Genomic DNA, 17315 nt, shown 5'->3' on the forward strand with positions numbered 1-17315 from the left:
CACACATTATTGAAATTACACGGAAAATACATCTGGGATTTCAATCTATAAATATCTCATCATAAATTGTGCATTTTAAATTCCTGTTTTAAAGCGCTTAACGATTTTTCTTGTTTCAATGACACTTGCATCCTCCATACGGCACACCCCTAACGGCATTGTTTCTTTCTTTAATCAAACACAACGCTATCTGTTAATGTTATGGCAATGTTACTAGGTCCCCTTTACAGGAGCGATCCCAAAATATTTTTGGGACGTGTTTGTGTTCACACAAAAAGGTCTCTGCCAATTTTACGGAAATTTTCTGGGATCAAATGCTGCATAAATGTGTTTTATTGTTGTGTTATCTTCTGCACTGCAAAAAAAATATTTTAATAAAATTAATTCTTAGTATTGTATCATTCTTTTGTCTTGTTTTCAGTAAAAATATCTAAAAAAATTAAATTAAGATGCTTTTTCTTGATGAGCAAAACGACCCAAGAAAATAAGTCTAGTTTTTAGACCAAAAATATCAAATGTAATTGATTTTGTGCATAAAACAAGCAAAAAACTGAAAAATTTTCTTGAATTTCTCTTGAAATTTGTGTTTAAGAAAAATTTTCAAGATTTTTTTTGCTTACCCCATTGGCACATTTTTTTCTTGTTTTATGCACAAAATCACTCAAATTTGATATTTTTGGTCTAAAAACTAGACTTATTTTCTTAGGTCATTTTGCTCATCAAGAAAATGCATCTTTATTTAAGAATTTTTTGATATTTTTACTGAAAACAAGACAAAAATACTAAGAAACATTTTTTGCAGCGTATAGGTCCTGGAGAAACGTTGCACACACTGCAAAAAATTATTTTCTTTCTTAGTATTTTTGTCTTGTTTTCAGTACAAATATTAAAAAATTCTTAAATCAAGATGTATTTTCTTGATGAGCAAAATGAACTAAGAAAATAAGTCTAGTTTTTAGACAAAATGTGTAAAATTTAAGTGAATTTGTGCATAAAACAAGCTAAAAAAAATCTGCCAATAGGATAATATTTTTTTTATTAAGTGTTCTTGTATTAAGTTTTCTTGAATTAAGTGCATTTAAAAAAGTACAAGATTTTTTTGCTTCTTTAATCCACAAATTCACTGAAATTCCTTTTTTTTGTCCTAAAACTAAACTTATGTTATTAGGTTATTTTGCTCAACAAGAAAATGCATCTTGTTTTTAGATATTTGTGCTTAAAACAAGACAATAATCCCAACCAAGAAAGTCATTTTTTTGCAGTGCACGGTTAAAATGACAATAAAGCTCCTCTGACTTCAAAGCTAGTTAGTTAGAATGAAACATTGACTGCTGACGTCAGTTTGAAATCGGTATTAACCCTGTGATCTGTCATAGTAAGTCTTCATGCTTATTGTGAATAATGTGTGCATGTGAATTAAAAAACTCGACCATAGTAATATTTCTTTAAAACGACTGACAGCGCACACACCTCTTATCTCCTGTCATCAGATCCGGCTTCATTCTGCTCTATAACTGAATCATCTAATCATGTGCTGTAAGATTAAATCGAGTTCAGCTTGACTTTTTCTGAAATACGGTACAGATGTCAAATAGATTATAATTTTATGTAAAACCGTACATAAAAAGCATGAACTCTTACAACTGATATTTAAATCTTCACAGCCAAGTTCTGTGGCGACCCTGGGTTGCCTGCACGAGCCAGAAGAGAGGGACCGAGTTTCATCTTTAAATCTGAGGTCACCTACAGCTGCAGCGCCCCCTACGTGCTGGTGGGCTCCTCTACACGCTCGTGTCAAGCGGATGGCATTTGGAGCGGATCCCAGCCGCGCTGCATAGGTATGGTATTATGCTGAATGGGATATTATAACATATATACAGATTTATTCAGTAAAGGGTTGTTAACCCGTAATGGAGTTACACTGTAATATGCACACCAGGATTATTATTACCCTCTACTGCAGTTTATCCAGGACTACATGAGCTTCTCCTAATGCAATTATGAAGATAACAATGTAGACGTCGATGATAATGATGTCATTATATCACTTTTACTATAGAACCGACCAAGACCACGTGTGAAAATCCAGGCACCCCGGAGTACGGCTCTCTGAACAGCAGTCTCGGCTTTAAGGTGAGAGACGGTTGATCTACGCTTGATACTCCTGGACTATCCTGGACTCTCGTATCAAAGCTATTATAATCAGAATAAGTATAAGACGATTTCTGTCAGTCGTAGCTCGCTTTTATCTTCAAGCACAAAAGCGGTCTGTTAAAATAGTACAAGGTGACATGTGATGTGCCTATTAAGAATTGAAAGTCTTTCCATGGCTGCCGAGTCAAACGGATATTCACTGTGCTCATGTGACGGGGTTATCTAAAGCAGTTAGTGCCACCATGAGGATCAAAGCTGGGTTTTAAAGAAAAAAATCTCATTTGAGTGTCAGTGCATTGGATTTCTTTATATAAAAATTAACTTAAAACTTTCCAGACTGACATTGTTTTTATAAACACAAATGATGTATTGTCAAACAGATTCGGTCAGATTGAGCTCATAGCAGGTTTAGGATGTGTGGCCGGGGGTGAGTACGCTCTTCAGACGCTCACTATATCTACTTAAACAACCCTGCTGTCGCTTTAAAGACTGCTCGGATGCTGATGTTTCTTTCTGAAAGGGACAAATGAAGCATAAGATGAATTAGGCACTTGAGTTGAACAGAAGAATGGATTCCACATATATCCACCGCTAGCTTTGCTTCCAGTAACATCATGGGAGCGATAGCAGCTCACTAATGTGAGTTCTTCAAATTTGAAGTTTTATTGGTCACATACACAGTACAACATGCAGTAAATATTAGGGAAAAAGTAGAAAGTCATAGAAAATTGAACAAAATCTATAAAAAAAATGATTTACTCCTGGACTGTAAAAAATACTTTTCTGCCTTAAAATGTTTTGTTAAATCAACTCAGATTTACAAGTCATGTCAACAGAGAGGAATTGTCACAACTTATACAATATAGAAAAGTCAACTTAATTTTTTAAGTTATAACAACTCACCTGTAGTTATAACATCTCATCTCTAGTCAAGATAAATAATAGTAAGTTGAAATGACTTGTAAATCCAAGTTGAATCAACAAACAATTTTAAGGAAGAAAAGTATTTTTTACTGTGTTGATCAAAATCGGTCTGAATCCAGTTGTTGCATTTCACTTTTTTATTGTCCGTCATTTCAACAGACAGGGTCATAAATTCCGTCATATTTAATTATTATCCATAATTTCATATTTTATTGATAATCATTAATAGCTTTTGTTTTCGCTCACATGATAATTTTTTATCATGAATTTAAGAGAATAAAACTTAATATGTGTATTTATTTGAAAAGAGAATAGATAAACAGAGACCATGCGTCAATTTACATGTTCAACATCACATAAAACAGATAAATGCACTGCAATGATTTCAAGAAAAAGTAGTTAGTATTTTTGTCTTGTTTTCAGTAAAAATATCTAAAAATTCTTAAATTAAGATGCTTTTTCATGATGAGCAAAACGACAAAAGAAAATAAGTCTAATTTTTAGACCAAAACTATCAAATTGAAGTGATTTTGTGCATAAAACAAGCCAAAAAATCTGCCAATGGGGTAAGCGAAAAAATCTTGAACATTTTCTTCACTAAGTTCAAGAAAAATTCTAGAAAAATTTGCTTACCCTATTGGCAGATTTTTTTGCGGAAAACAAAACAAAAATACAAAAATAAATTTGTGAAAATCTTTTTTGCAGTGTGAATGTTTTTTTTCCGTGAAGGTAAAACACGCAACATTTGTGCCTAAAGACGCAAATATGAATAATTAAAATTACAAAAAAAAAGTTCTTACCGCATTGGCACACTGTAAAAAATGCTTTGCTGCCTTAACATTTTTTGTTGAACTTACTATTATTTATCTTGACTAGAGATGAGTTGTTATAACTACAGGTGAGTTGTTATAACTTATACATTTAATTTGACTTTTCTCAACTATATTTTATAAGTTGTGACAACTAATTTCTGTTGACATGACTTGTAAATCTGAGTTGATTTTACAAAATATTTTAAGTCAGCAAAGTTTTTTTTACAGTGCAGATTTTTTTGTGGGCACAAATTCAAAAATTCATTTGTTTTTTCCTTACCGTAAATGGTTACAATAAATTCTGTACCTTGGGCATAATACCGAAATACTACCGTACTGTGAATTGTTGATATCGTTACATCCCTAATTTCCGCTATTATCCATCAGGGAGCGCTCTTACCAAACGTATAAAATATTGCTCTGCACAGCACTGCATTATGACGAGTATGCACTTGCACCATCTGGACGTGGCTGGAATTTACATTTTCAAGTTATAAGTATAATCTGTCAAAATGATGGATGGATTTCAGATTTTTTGTCACTGCTAAATATATTCCTATTAATGTGACCTCGGAGTTGAACAGACATCTGTTGGTAAATCTATCATGCATTGAGTACCGAGATTTATTTCTTTATCATAATGCAGGAATGCACATTAAAGCCTACACACTAGCAATGCTTTGCAAAGCTTTATTTTATTAAATGTCATATTCGCTCAAAAATGACAAAGTATTTGAAAACAGAAGATGGGAATCAGCCGTTCACTGCTAATTGATGAACTTTAGGCGGAACGTCAGGCACAGCGTCTGTGCTTGACAGACGTAATGTAAAAAATGCTTGGTTTGGATCACTCAAGCCTGGAGGAATTAAAGCTTTTTGAAGGGCAGAAGAAAAGAAGGACCTCTCAGCCGGTTCTGCATGAATGCCGGGTGAGCCGAGTCTTGTTTGTGTCAGTCTCGGCTGTTGTCACAGATTCCTTTAGAAGTGGGCTGGTGTAATGAAAGCTAATGTTCCAGCATGCAGAGACTTTCATCTCAGCGGGACTTGACGGCACACCGGTTCTCCTCCTCATTTACATGCCCTTCTTTAATCCTGAGAATTATCCATGCCCGTGTTTAGTGGACTGCTTTTTTACAAGTACACCAGAAAAATAAAAAGCCAAAAGGATGTAAAGGTCTATATATAGCGTTTGTGTATATAAGTTTGCAGGTTGATTTATACATGCGTACCTCTTACTGGTTAACAGGTGGGCAGTACGGTGAAGTTTCACTGTCAGAGCGGTCATCTGTTACTGGGCTCCACCACACGTACGTGCCAGGAAGATTTAACATGGAGTGGCACTCAGCCCGAATGCATTCGTAAGTCTTTCTTTTTCATACTGTATGTCATTTCATTACAACAACCCGGCTCTTCTAAGAGCATCTTGCATATTTGCACATAGAGTTTGTTTGTTTCCTCGTGTTGCTGTGGGTTTTCTTCAGGTTTCTCCCACAGTCGTACAGTTGAGTTGGAGACTGTGAAATGCCCGTAGGTGAGAGCGTGAATGTGTGTTTGCTTGTGTATTAGCCCTGTAATGGATTGGACATCTGTCCAGAATGTTTTCCTGCCTACAGCCTGAGATAAACTGGGAGGGAATCCAGCAACTCCAAGTGACCCTGCATAAGATTAACTGTATTGATGTATGGATGGAAAAACAGACAGATGGATGGATTGATAGATAGATGCTATAGCCTGAGATATACTGGGAAGAAATCCAACAACTTCCAGTGACCCTGTATAGGATTAACCATATAGTGAATGGACAATTGGACAGACAGACTGACAGATAGACAGGAAGACAGATGGATGGATGAATAGATAGATAAATAGATGGATGACTGGATAGACAAATTAATAGTCAGATGGATGGATGGATGGATGGTTGGATGGATAGAGGGATAGACAGATGGATGGATGGATGGATGGATGGACAGATGGATAGATGCCTATAGCCTGAGATACAGGAATGAAATCCAGCAAACCCTCAGTAACCCTGCATGAGATGAACCGTATAGAGGATGAATGGATAGACAGATGGATGGGTGGATAGATGGATGGACCGATGGGTGGATAAACAGATACATGGACGGATGGATAGATGCCTATAGCCTGAGAATAAACAGGGATGAAATCCAGCAAACCCCCAGTGACCCTGCATGAGATGAACTATATGGAGGATGAATGGATAGACAAATAAACAGATGATATGTGGATAGACAAATTGACAAATGGGTGGATAGACAGATGGATAGACAGATGGATGGGTGGATAGACAGATAGACAGATGACAGATGGATGGGTATAGATGCCTATAGCCTGAGATATAGAGGGATGAAATCCAGCAAACCTACAGTGACCCTGCATGAGATGAACTATATGGAGGAGGCATGGATAAACCGATGAACAGATGATGGGTGGATAGATAAATGGACAGATGGGTGGATAGATAGATGGATAGACAAATTGATGGGTGGATAGACAGATGGATAGATGTCTATAGCCTGAGATACAGGAATGAAATCCAGAAAACCCCCAGTGACCCTGCATGAGATGAACCGTATAGAGGATGAATGGATAGTCAGATGGACGGATGAATGGATGGACGGACGGACGGACAGACCCAGGAACAGACTGACGGAAGGACAGACAGACAGACAGATGGATGGATAGATAGATAGTCAGATAGATAGTCAAATTAATGAATGGATGGCTGGATGGATGGATAGATAGACAGATGGATATATTGATGAACGGACGGATGGGTGGGTGGATAAACTGACTGGTAAGTGGATGGATAGACAGATGGACACATGGATAGATAAATGGATCATTTTGCTGCTGCTGGTCTTGTTTTATAGCAGAATGTGTTACCAGGTTTTACCACGATTACCAGGATTTTGGGAGACAGATGGATAGATTGATGAACGGATGGATGGGTGGATAGACTGATGGGTAGGTGGATGGATAGACAGATGGACACATGGATAGATGGATGGATGGATGGATGGATGGGTGGGTGGATAGACTGATGGGTAGGTGGATGGATAGACAGATGGATGGGTGGATAGATGGATGGGTGGAAAGCTGGATAGATAAACTAATGGATGGATGGACAGACGGACAGACAGACAGACAAATGGATAGTCAGATGGACAGATGAATGAATAGACAGATGAATGATGGATGGATGGATAGATGGATAGTCAGATAGATAGATAGATAGATAGATAGATAGATAGATAGATAGATAGATAGATAGATAGATAGATAGATAGATAGATAGATAGATAGATAGATAGATAGATAGATAGATAGTCAGATAGATAGATAGATAGATAGTCAGATAGATAGTCAGATAGATAGATAGATAGATAGATAGATAGATAGATAGATAGATAGATAGATAGATAGATAGATAGATAGATGGATAGTCAGATAGATAGATAGATAGATAGATAGATAGATAGATAGATAGATAGATAGATAGATAGATAGATAGATAGATAGATAGATAGATAGATAGATAGATAGTCAGATAGATAGATAGTCAGATATATAGTCAGATAGTCTTGTTTTATAGCAAAATGTGTTACCAGGTTTTACCACGATTACCAGGATTTTGGGAGATACAGACATTTGTAAGGGACAATAGGTGAGGAAAGCAAACTGTGGAAATTCTATAATATAACATAATATTTAATAAAAGATCATGTTTTGGGATTATAATATGTTGAAAATGCCAGTAAATACAGCTTTTATCCCTTTAAAAGTTAAGTGGCATGTTGAAATCATTATACATTACCGCTTTCTACTGTATTAATAAATAGGATGACACTTGATACTGTATGTGGGTGTACGTGTGTTTCTCTCATTAGTTCATGTTTGCCCCTTCTGCATTTCATGTTTACTCTTCCAGGGCTCAATTATTTTGTTTGTCTGGCACAGGCCATCCATTTTCCATGTCTTGAAACCTTTTCTTTCACCCTCCAGGAATGTTGTTCTTCATCCATATGCATTTCATTTCATGTGCAAAAGAAAAAAGCAGCTTTGTCATACATACATCATTTGAATGGACTGGTGTGTTTATAAAGCTCAGGTTAGTGAATACATCTCATGAAACCTGTCAAGCATGTGTCATATTTTCTATCGAATTATATATATTTTTAAGCATATGTTTAATGTTAAGAGATAAGGAATCAACAACCATTCTCATTTTCATTGCAAACAGGAAGATTATTAAGATTATTATTATAATTATTAAAGAACATCATGTCAAGATATTTTATCTGGGAATAACAAACATGCAAATGTCACTACTGCCCAATCAGAATCCAGCATTCCAACAAGCCATGTATTAAGAAATGTTAGCAAATACAACCTTATTGTAAAGTGTTACAGAAATTATCTTTTATATGCACAACTCTTCTATTTTTTTTATTTTAGGGTGTAATATGACACTTTCTATTAGCACACATGAATTCACCAGCTGCTGTTTTTCATCTTCAGCTCACTCCTGTAAGCAACCAAAGACTCCACCGCATGCCAACGTGCTGGGCATGGACCTTCCCTCTTTTGGCTACACACTGCTTTATTCCTGCCAGCCTGGTTTCATCCTCACCGGAGGCTCAGAGCACAGGGTGTGCCGCGCGGATGGGTCCTGGACTGGGAAGGTACCCGTCTGTAGAGGTAAACACACACAAAGCAAATCAATACACACAAAAAACAAAATTCAAATTTATTTTCTGCCCGGACCTCGTGGCCCGTAACCATTTCTTTCTTTGCTTTTGTCTTGTCAACGCAGAAACGCTCTGAAATCATTTTCTTTGCTTGCTGCGAGAAGTCATGTGTGTAATGTGTTTCCCTAAACCCATTTCAAATGTGATGGGCTTTTTCAACATTTTTGCCATGATATGCGTTTGGTTATTTTTTTCCAGCTGGCTCAAAAACAACAGAAAAAGTCGTAACGCCTGTTCAAGGAACTTCAAGTCCGAAAGTCAACGGTAAGCATCTTAAAAAAAATGCAAGATAGTTTCGATGTTATGTGTGCACTATACGATTTGTAACGACTGTGAAAACAATTACGTTATATTCAATCTAAATGAAAGTGTTTTGTCCAGACTGACTCTTTGCTTAACACTGCAAAAAAATTATTTTTTAAGAAAAAAAAATCTTAGTATTTTTGTCTTGTTTTAAGTAAAAATATTTAAAAATTCTTAAATTAAGATGCTTTTTTGATGAGCAAAACGACCCAAGAAAATAAGTCTAGTTTTTAGAACAAAAATATCAAATGTAAGTGATTTTAAGTGAAACAAGCAAAAAAATCTGCCAATGGGGTAAGCAAAAAGTCTTGAACATTTTTCTTAAACACTAAATTCAAGAAAAATCAAGAAAAAATTCTTACCCCATTGGCAGATTTTTTTTGCTTGTTTTATGCACAAAATCACATAAATTTGATATTTTTGGTCTAAAAACTAGACTTATTTTCTTGTGTCGTTTTGCTCATCAAGAAAAGCATATTAATTTAAGAATTTTTTTATATTTTTACTGAAAACAAGACAAAAATACTAAGAACATTTTTCTTGAAAATCATTTTTTGCAGTGTATAAAATAGTGTGTTTTTTTGCACCACAGATCTTGGCAAGCACAACCTGCTGAATAATGAACAATATTATTTTGTTGAAATAATTAAACATTCAATTAAACATAAATTTACAATTTGCTTACCTTTGGTGTATATTTGCATGTTGCTTTTCACATTTTATAAATATAATGTGCCACTTGAGGTTGTTTCGGCACAATGCATGGCATAATTATAAAGTACCTCTTGTATTGCATTTTGTAAAAGGTGGCAACCGCAATAAAACAAACCCGAAATTAAATAAATAGTTTAATGCATTTTATATTAAGGCTAATTATCCAAATAAACAATTCAACTCTTTGAGTTCATGCCTAACTTTAGGCTATTACAGTTGCCAAGCAACGGTGCATCAATATGCAATGTTCACAGGTCATTAAAACAAAATATTGAGCCTGAAATATCTGTTTTATGATGCTTTATGATAATTCTCAATGTTAAAATGGATAAGGAGAGTATAATTTCTGCTCTGAGGTCATTCACAATGATTCATTAATTTGTACCAAACACTGAGTGTAATGGCTTCCTAACCACTGAATCTGACACGTTGACCCTTCTTCATTGCAGTCCCCGACGACGTGTTTGCACCCACGTACACGTGGAAAGGTTCCTTCGAATATAAAGGAGTGAAAGAGCCGATGAGTCTGACGATCACCAGTTTTAATGCCAGCTCGGGGAAAGTCAACGTGACTTTAACTAACAGACACTCAGAACTGCTGTTGTCAGGTAAGGAGCCGTGTACGGGTACGGCTCATGTCAGACACACTGATGTGAGCAAACATCTGTTATTTGTCGTGTCACTTTTAGAGAAAACTGCTGGTGTCATAGTCTTGGAGGAAAGCTGTCACTTACTGTTTGATGTGAGATGCAACAATACAGCTCTATTTTATCTTCATAGTATACGAACTCAGTATGAAGGTGTACAGTGAATGTGCTAATTGCTATTTGTTTTTTTGCTAATTGAATTACATGTAGAGGTGGGCGATATGACGGAAATATTATTTTTACTATATAGAATATTAGTAAATTAGAAGTCATAGTATATATCATTATTTAGTTAGGTTTAGTTTAGTTTTTTATTTTATTTTTTTCTCCCTAAGCATCAACAGTCTGATTTAAATAGATATTTTCCTTTTCGTGTTTTGTAATTAAATTACTTTTAAAAACTTATATGATGAACTCTTGTTTATGTTAAAAGTTAACTTTTTCTTTATGAATTCCATAAGTAAGTAAAGTGTTAGGTAATATTATATATGTGCATTATTTTAAAATAATTCAATGCACCAGAGTCAATTTATTCCGTTTAAACCACGGTTTACACACCATAAGACATTGTTCAGCTGTTTTATTTTAAGGCATTTGACAGGTTTTGTCCTTAAAGGAACACGCCCACATTTTGGGAATTTACCTTATCCACCGTATCCCCCAGAGTTAGATAAGTCCATACATACCTGTCTCATCTCCGTGCGTGTTGTAACTCTATCTGACGCAGCCCCCACTAGCTTAGCTTAGCACAAAGACTGGAAGTGAATGGCTCCAGCTAGCAAACTACTCCCAATAAGGGACCAAATAAAGCGAATATTTTCCTATTTTTATCATTTTTATAATTTTATACATATCATTTTTTTATCAAATTTAAATTTTTGTAAACATACCTGGAGTTTTTACTGTTTTTGGATGAGTGGATGCTTTAGTGTTTTATAAATTGGGTAAGAGCACCACCTAGTGGATAATAGCTGAAATATGGATTGCTGTAAAAACGCATCATTGGCAGGGAAGCATTTTCTCTTAATTGACCAGATAAAAAGTTTAAGGGGTCACAAATCGAACGTCCCCTTTAAAATATCATGGCTTGTCTTAAAAATTTGAAAACATTTTTTCTACGCGAGTCTGTGATCTCTTTTACATTATCAGTCATCAAGCACTGGATTACTTTCTCTTTCAATTTGATGGACTCAAACCAAAATATTTTTCGTAGTAATTGAAAGATGAATCTGGCGTCAGTAACATTATTTGTCTGTGAATAATGGTCTCTATGTGGCATGTTGGAGTCCGACTGTCCCACATTTGTGCTTGATTTTATGCAGAAGAGAAAATGCATTGTGTGGATTGATAAAAGGAAAAGCAACAGACTGTTTTTAACAATGTTCTGACTAGGATGAGAGATTTAAACCTTAGACCATTTTGATCTCATTTCGCTTAACCCTGGAGAACCCACGGGCCAAATTTGGCCAATGTTAATTGATGCTTAGAGAAGGCTTCTTGGGTTTTTCAGGGTTAAATGTGATGCGAATGCAACATAAACAAGTTGTCTTGTTCTACATTATGGTAAATAATAATACGATACTCTCAATGGCCACTCTGTTTATCTTTGTAATATATTTAGAAAGACTGTTAAATGGGCCGAATTCTTCATGCTGTTGGTTCAGCGACCTGCTGTTCAACATCAACACACCCCTGATCTCTATGAAGCGACCCCATATCATGCATCTTAGTGCAGGTCAAGTGTTGATGCTCAAAGTGCAAACAATATCAACTCTGATCCCATTTGCAGCTGATCTGTTAACACAGCCCATCATTACCGGACAGTTCGCTTGATGCGTCATTATATGGGCGTGCCAGTGCGGAAAGAGACGAGAGACTAAACCTGTGTTTATGTAGATACATCAAGTACAACAAAGTCTTTCTTCCCTGCTTCCCAGCAGCCACCGCAGCACACGATGCTTGTGTTGAGAGATTATTGACGCCTGACAAATCATGTTAAAGATGCACATTTTGATGTGCAGATTTGTCAGATGCACATTCATGCTGTAAAACTGTAAAATTTTAAAGATGCCATATGATCGTGCCTGTATAAAAAAGATTGAAATGTTTTAAAATTCGAAGATCAATCACGAAACGTCTCGGTTACGTATGTAACCCTCGTTCCCTGAAGGAAGGGAACGGAGACGTCACGTCGTGACCGACGAATTGGGAACCGCTCCGCGGGTGACCTATCTACTTCGAGAAACTATAAAAACGCCAATGAACTTGGCATGCAGGTATTTGCATAATGCCGGCGCCGCCCCGCCAGGTGCGTATATAAGCCGCAGGTGCACAATACCAAATTAGCTATATTATTGCTGAGAAGCCGAGCAACAGTGCCCGGCCTAAAAAACAGCAATGGAACAGCAAACTGTGGCGACGGGACGTGACGTCTCCGTTCCCTTCCTTCAGGGAACGAGGGTTACATACGTAACCGAGACGTTCCCTTTCAGTCGGTCACTACGACGTCACGTCGTGACCGACGAATTGGGAATCCCTACCAAAACGCCACTGCAGCTGAACCCTTCCAGTGTCTGTAAAAGCCCTCCGCCCTCCACGTAAGGGGCGGAACCTAAGGCGAAATGCAGAAGGCCGGTCACTACCTGTTCCTTAACCCACGATAGTGAAGCAGCGAACTGGGGAAGCGTCTAAACTGAGCGGAGCTAGAACACTGCGGAAGCCATCCCCTAAGAAGGTTGAATGGATGACATAAAATATGAAACAACCGATAGGTTGCTCATAAAAAGTCTCTGAACAAAACATAGTATGCAGAGAGATGCAGAGCAGGCTCTGCTAAGGAAAACGTGGAGGATTAGTACCCCACGGAGTATACACACAAATGAACCCCACGTAGGGGACAAATGTGGACGCCTAGCCTACACAGGTTTACAGAGAATACATCAGTGATAGGTTGACAGCGGATGCTCCGCAACACCAGCTATCAGGGCGGTGGAGGAGAGGCAAAAACAGTTTTTTAGACGTTTTTGCCCCGATGGCCTTCCATATTGGTGCAGATGTGCAGCACCAAAATAGAGGCTCCAAGCCGACACACGAGCCGACCCTCGGCATTCTTAACTAGTTAGTAGAAAGAACCCGAGTGGAAACCGGTTCGACACGAACACTATAGAATCTTGTGAACGTATTAGGTGTCGCCCAGCCTGCAGCTCTACAAATATCTGTTAGCGAGGATCCGCGAGCCAGTGCCCAAGATGATGCCACACTGCGTGTAGAGTGAGCACGTAAATTAAATGGACAAGGCACATTCTGCTTTTGATATGCAAGGGCTATAGTATCCACAATCCAATGGGACATCCTCTGCTTGGTGACAGCTTTTCCTTTCTGCTGACCACCGTAACAAACAAAGAGCTGATCTGAGGTCCTAAAACTTTGCGTCCTGTCTATATACACACGTAGTGCACGAACAGGGCATAACAAAGCCATGGCTGGGTCTGCCTCCTCCAAAGGCAGCGCTTGGAGGTTCACCACTTGATCTCTGAAAGGAGTGGTGGGAACTTTGGGCACAAAGCCGGGCCGGGGTCTCAGTGTTACGCTGGATGCAGCCGGCCCGAACTGAAGGCACGATTCGTCGACCGAAAATGCATGAATATCCCCTATCCTCTTAACAGAAGCCAAAGCAAGGAGAGTTAATGTTTTCATAGTAAGAATTTTAACACTCACACTATGCAGAGGCTCAAATGGGGCTTCCTGGAGTGATTTCAGCACCAAGGACAGGTCCCAAGGAGGAATAGAGGGAGGACGCGAAGGATTCAGTCTTCGAGCGCCTCTGAGAAATCTAATGACCAGGTCGTGCTGACCCACTGTTCTACCGTTTACGGGTGAATGGTGAGCTGATATCGCAGCGATATCGACTTTAATAGTGGATGGTGACAGCCTATTCTCCAAACGGCGCTGGAGATATAAAAGCACAACACTAATCGGGCATTCTCGGGGGTTTTCACTTTGGGAAGAACACCAGTCGACAAACAGGTTCCATTTAAGCGCGTAAGCCTGTCTCGTAGACGGCGCTCGCGCTGCAGCAATAGTGTTAGATACCTCTTGCGGTAAATCACTCAAATCCTCCGTGCCCCGTCCAGAGACCACACATGGAGGTTCCACAGGTCGGGGCGCGGGTGCCATAATGTGCCCTCTTGTTGAGAAAGAAGGTCCTTCCTCAGGGGAATCTTCCAAGGAGGGGCTGTCGCGAGGAGAGAGAGTTCTGGAAACCAACTCCTGGTTGTCCAATACGGTGCCACCAACAGCACGCTCTCCTCGTCCTCCCGGATTTTGCATAGGGTTTGCGCAATGAGGCTCACCGGAGGGAACGCGTATTTGCGCATGTTTCGCGGCCAGCTGTGTGCCAATGCATCCACGCCGAGCGAGTCGTCGGCTAGTGAATAGAACAGGCGACAATGGGTCGTCTCTGGGGAAGCAAACAGATCTATCTGCGCTTTGCCGAAACGTCTCCAAATCTGCTGAACCGCAATGGGGTGGAGTCGCCATTCCCCGGGACGCGCAGCCCGAGAGAGCGCATCCGCCTCTACATTGAGCGTGCCCGGGATGTAAATGGCACGAAGAGACCTCAAATTCTTCTGACTCCAAGTGAGGAGATGACGGGCGAGATGCGACAGGTGACGCGAGCGTAAACCGCCTTGACGATTGATGTACGCCACGGTCGCAGTGTTGTCTGTGCGAACTAATACATCTTTGCCCTGTAACTCGTTGCTGAAACGGACGAGCGCAAGATATACAGCCCACATTTCTCGGCAATTTATGTGCCAATGCAGCTGGGGTGCCGTCCAGACCCCCGAAGCCGCAAGCCCATCGTACGTGGCCCCCCACTCACACTATGCAGAGGCTCAAATGGGGCTTCCTGGAGTGATTTCAGCACCAAGGACAGGTCCCAAGGAGGAATAGAGGGAGGACGCGAAGGATTCAGTCTTCGAGCGCCTCTGAGAAATCTAATGACCAGGTCGTGCTGACCCACTGTTCTACCGTTTACGGGTGAATGGTGAGCTGATATCGCAGCGATATCGACTTTAATAGTGGATGGTGACAGCCTATTCTCCAAACGGCGCTGGAGATATAAAAGCACAACACTAATCGGGCATTCTCGGGGGTTTTCACTTTGGGAAGAACACCAGTCGACAAACAGGTTCCATTTAAGCGCGTAAGCCTGTCTCGTAGACGGCGCTCGCGCTGCAGCAATAGTGTTAGATACCTCTTGCGGTAAATCACTCAAATCCTCCGTGCCCCGTCCAGAGACCACACATGGAGGTTCCACAGGTCGGGGCGCGGGTGCCATAATGTGCCCTCTTGTTGAGAAAGAAGGTCCTTCCTCAGGGGATTCTTCCAAGGAGGGGCTGTCGCGAGGAGAGAGAGTTCTGGAAACCAACTCCTGGTTGTCCAATACGGTGCCACCAACAGCACGCTCTCCTCGTCCTCCCGGATTTTGCATAGGGTTTGCGCAATGAGGCTCACCGGAGGGAACGCGTATTTGCGCATGTTTCGCGGCCAGCTGTGTGCCAATGCATCCACGCCGAGCGAGTCGTCGGCTAGTGAATAGAACAGGCGACAATGGGTCGTCTCTGGGGAAGCAAACAGATCTATCTGCGCTTTGCCGAAACGTCTCCAAATCTGCTGAACCGCAATGGGGTGGAGTCGCCATTCCCCGGGACGCGCAGCCCGAGAGAGCGCATCCGCCTCTACATTGAGCGTGCCCGGGATGTAAATGGCACGAAGAGACCTCAAATTCTTCTGACTCCAAGTGAGGAGATGACGGGCGAGATGCGACAGGTGACGCGAGCGTAAACCGCCTTGACGATTGATGTACGCCACGGTCGCAGTGTTGTCTGTGCGAACTAATACATCTTTGCCCTGTAACTCGTTGCTGAAACGGACGAGCGCAAGATATACAGCCCACATTTCTCGGCAATTTATGTGCCAATGCAGCTGGGGTGCCGTCCAGACCCCCGAAGCCGCAAGCCCATCGTACGTGGCCCCCCACCCCGTGTCCGAAGCATCTGTGCATACTATTGCATGCCTGGAGACCTGTCTCAGAGGCACACCGGCTCGGAGAAACGCACGGTCTGACCACGGAGTGAAAGTGCGACGACACGCAGGTGTAATGATAACACGGTGAATGCCGCGCAGCCACGCTCTCCTCGGGACTCGATCGTGAAGCCAATGCTGAAGCGGTCGCATATGGAGCAGTCCGAGCGGAGTTACAGCTGCGGCTGCTGCCATATGCCCCAAAAGCTTCTGAAATTGTTTCAGCGGGACCGCGCTCTTGCTCTTGAATGTATTCAGGCAAGTCAGAATCGACTGTACACGCGCTTCTGTTAGACGAGCTGTCAAATCGATCGAGTCCAGTTCCATACCGAGAAAAGAGATTCTCTGCACGGGGCAAAGCTTGCTCTTTTCCCAGTTGACCCGAAGACCCAAACGAGCGAGGTGTTTCAGAGTTAAATCTCTGTGATCGCACAGCGTCTGACGTGTTTGAGCTATTATGAGCCAATCGTCTAAATACGCGAGAATGCGCACACCTTTCTCTCTCAGGGGTTTTAAAGCCCCCTCCACTACTTTGGTGAATACACGGGGAGACAGAGAGAGCCCGAATGGGAGGACTTTGTACTGGTATGCTCGCCCCTCGAACGCAAAGCGGAGAAACGGCCTGTGCCGGGGGAGAATCGATACGTGGAAGTACGCGTCCTTCAGGTCGATGGATGCGAACCAATCGTTTGGACGAATGCATGGAAATATGCGCTTGGGCGTCAGCATCTTGAACGGCATTCTGTGAAGTGTACGGTTCAGCGAACGCAGGTCCAGGATCGGTCGCAAGCCGCCGCTTTTCTTGGGTACAATAAAGTAAGGGCTGTAAAACCCCGACCTCATCTCGGCTGGAGGGACCGGCTCGATCGCGTCCTTCGCCAGTAGGACAGCGATCTCCG

The 17315-nt window shown here is 40.6% G+C and overlaps 1 protein-coding gene across 4 annotated transcripts in view; it reads left to right on the forward strand.

The window, feature by feature from the left end:
• csmd3a (CUB and Sushi multiple domains 3a) overlaps window positions 1-17315 on the forward strand; it is a 398763-nt gene that overhangs the window by 371096 nt on the left and 10352 nt on the right. For 3 of the 4 annotated variants that reach the window (XM_065298900.1, XM_065298902.1, XM_065298901.1), the window contains exons 61-66: window positions 1665-1838; window positions 2060-2133; window positions 5137-5248; window positions 8436-8615; window positions 8864-8929; window positions 10132-10290. In XM_065298900.1, the coding sequence (XP_065154972.1) occupies window positions 1665-1838; window positions 2060-2133; window positions 5137-5248; window positions 8436-8615; window positions 8864-8929; window positions 10132-10290 (765 nt within the window). Of the gene's footprint in view, window positions 1-1664; window positions 1839-2059; window positions 2134-5136; window positions 5249-7919; window positions 8026-8435; window positions 8616-8863; window positions 8930-10131; window positions 10291-17315 lie in introns of those variants that run through there. The other variant, XM_065298903.2, reaches the window with a different exon arrangement.

The sequence above is a fragment of the Paramisgurnus dabryanus genome, chromosome 13 (assembly GCF_030506205.2).
Source record: "Paramisgurnus dabryanus chromosome 13, PD_genome_1.1, whole genome shotgun sequence".
Taxonomy (NCBI): Eukaryota; Metazoa; Chordata; class Actinopteri; order Cypriniformes; family Cobitidae; genus Paramisgurnus; species Paramisgurnus dabryanus.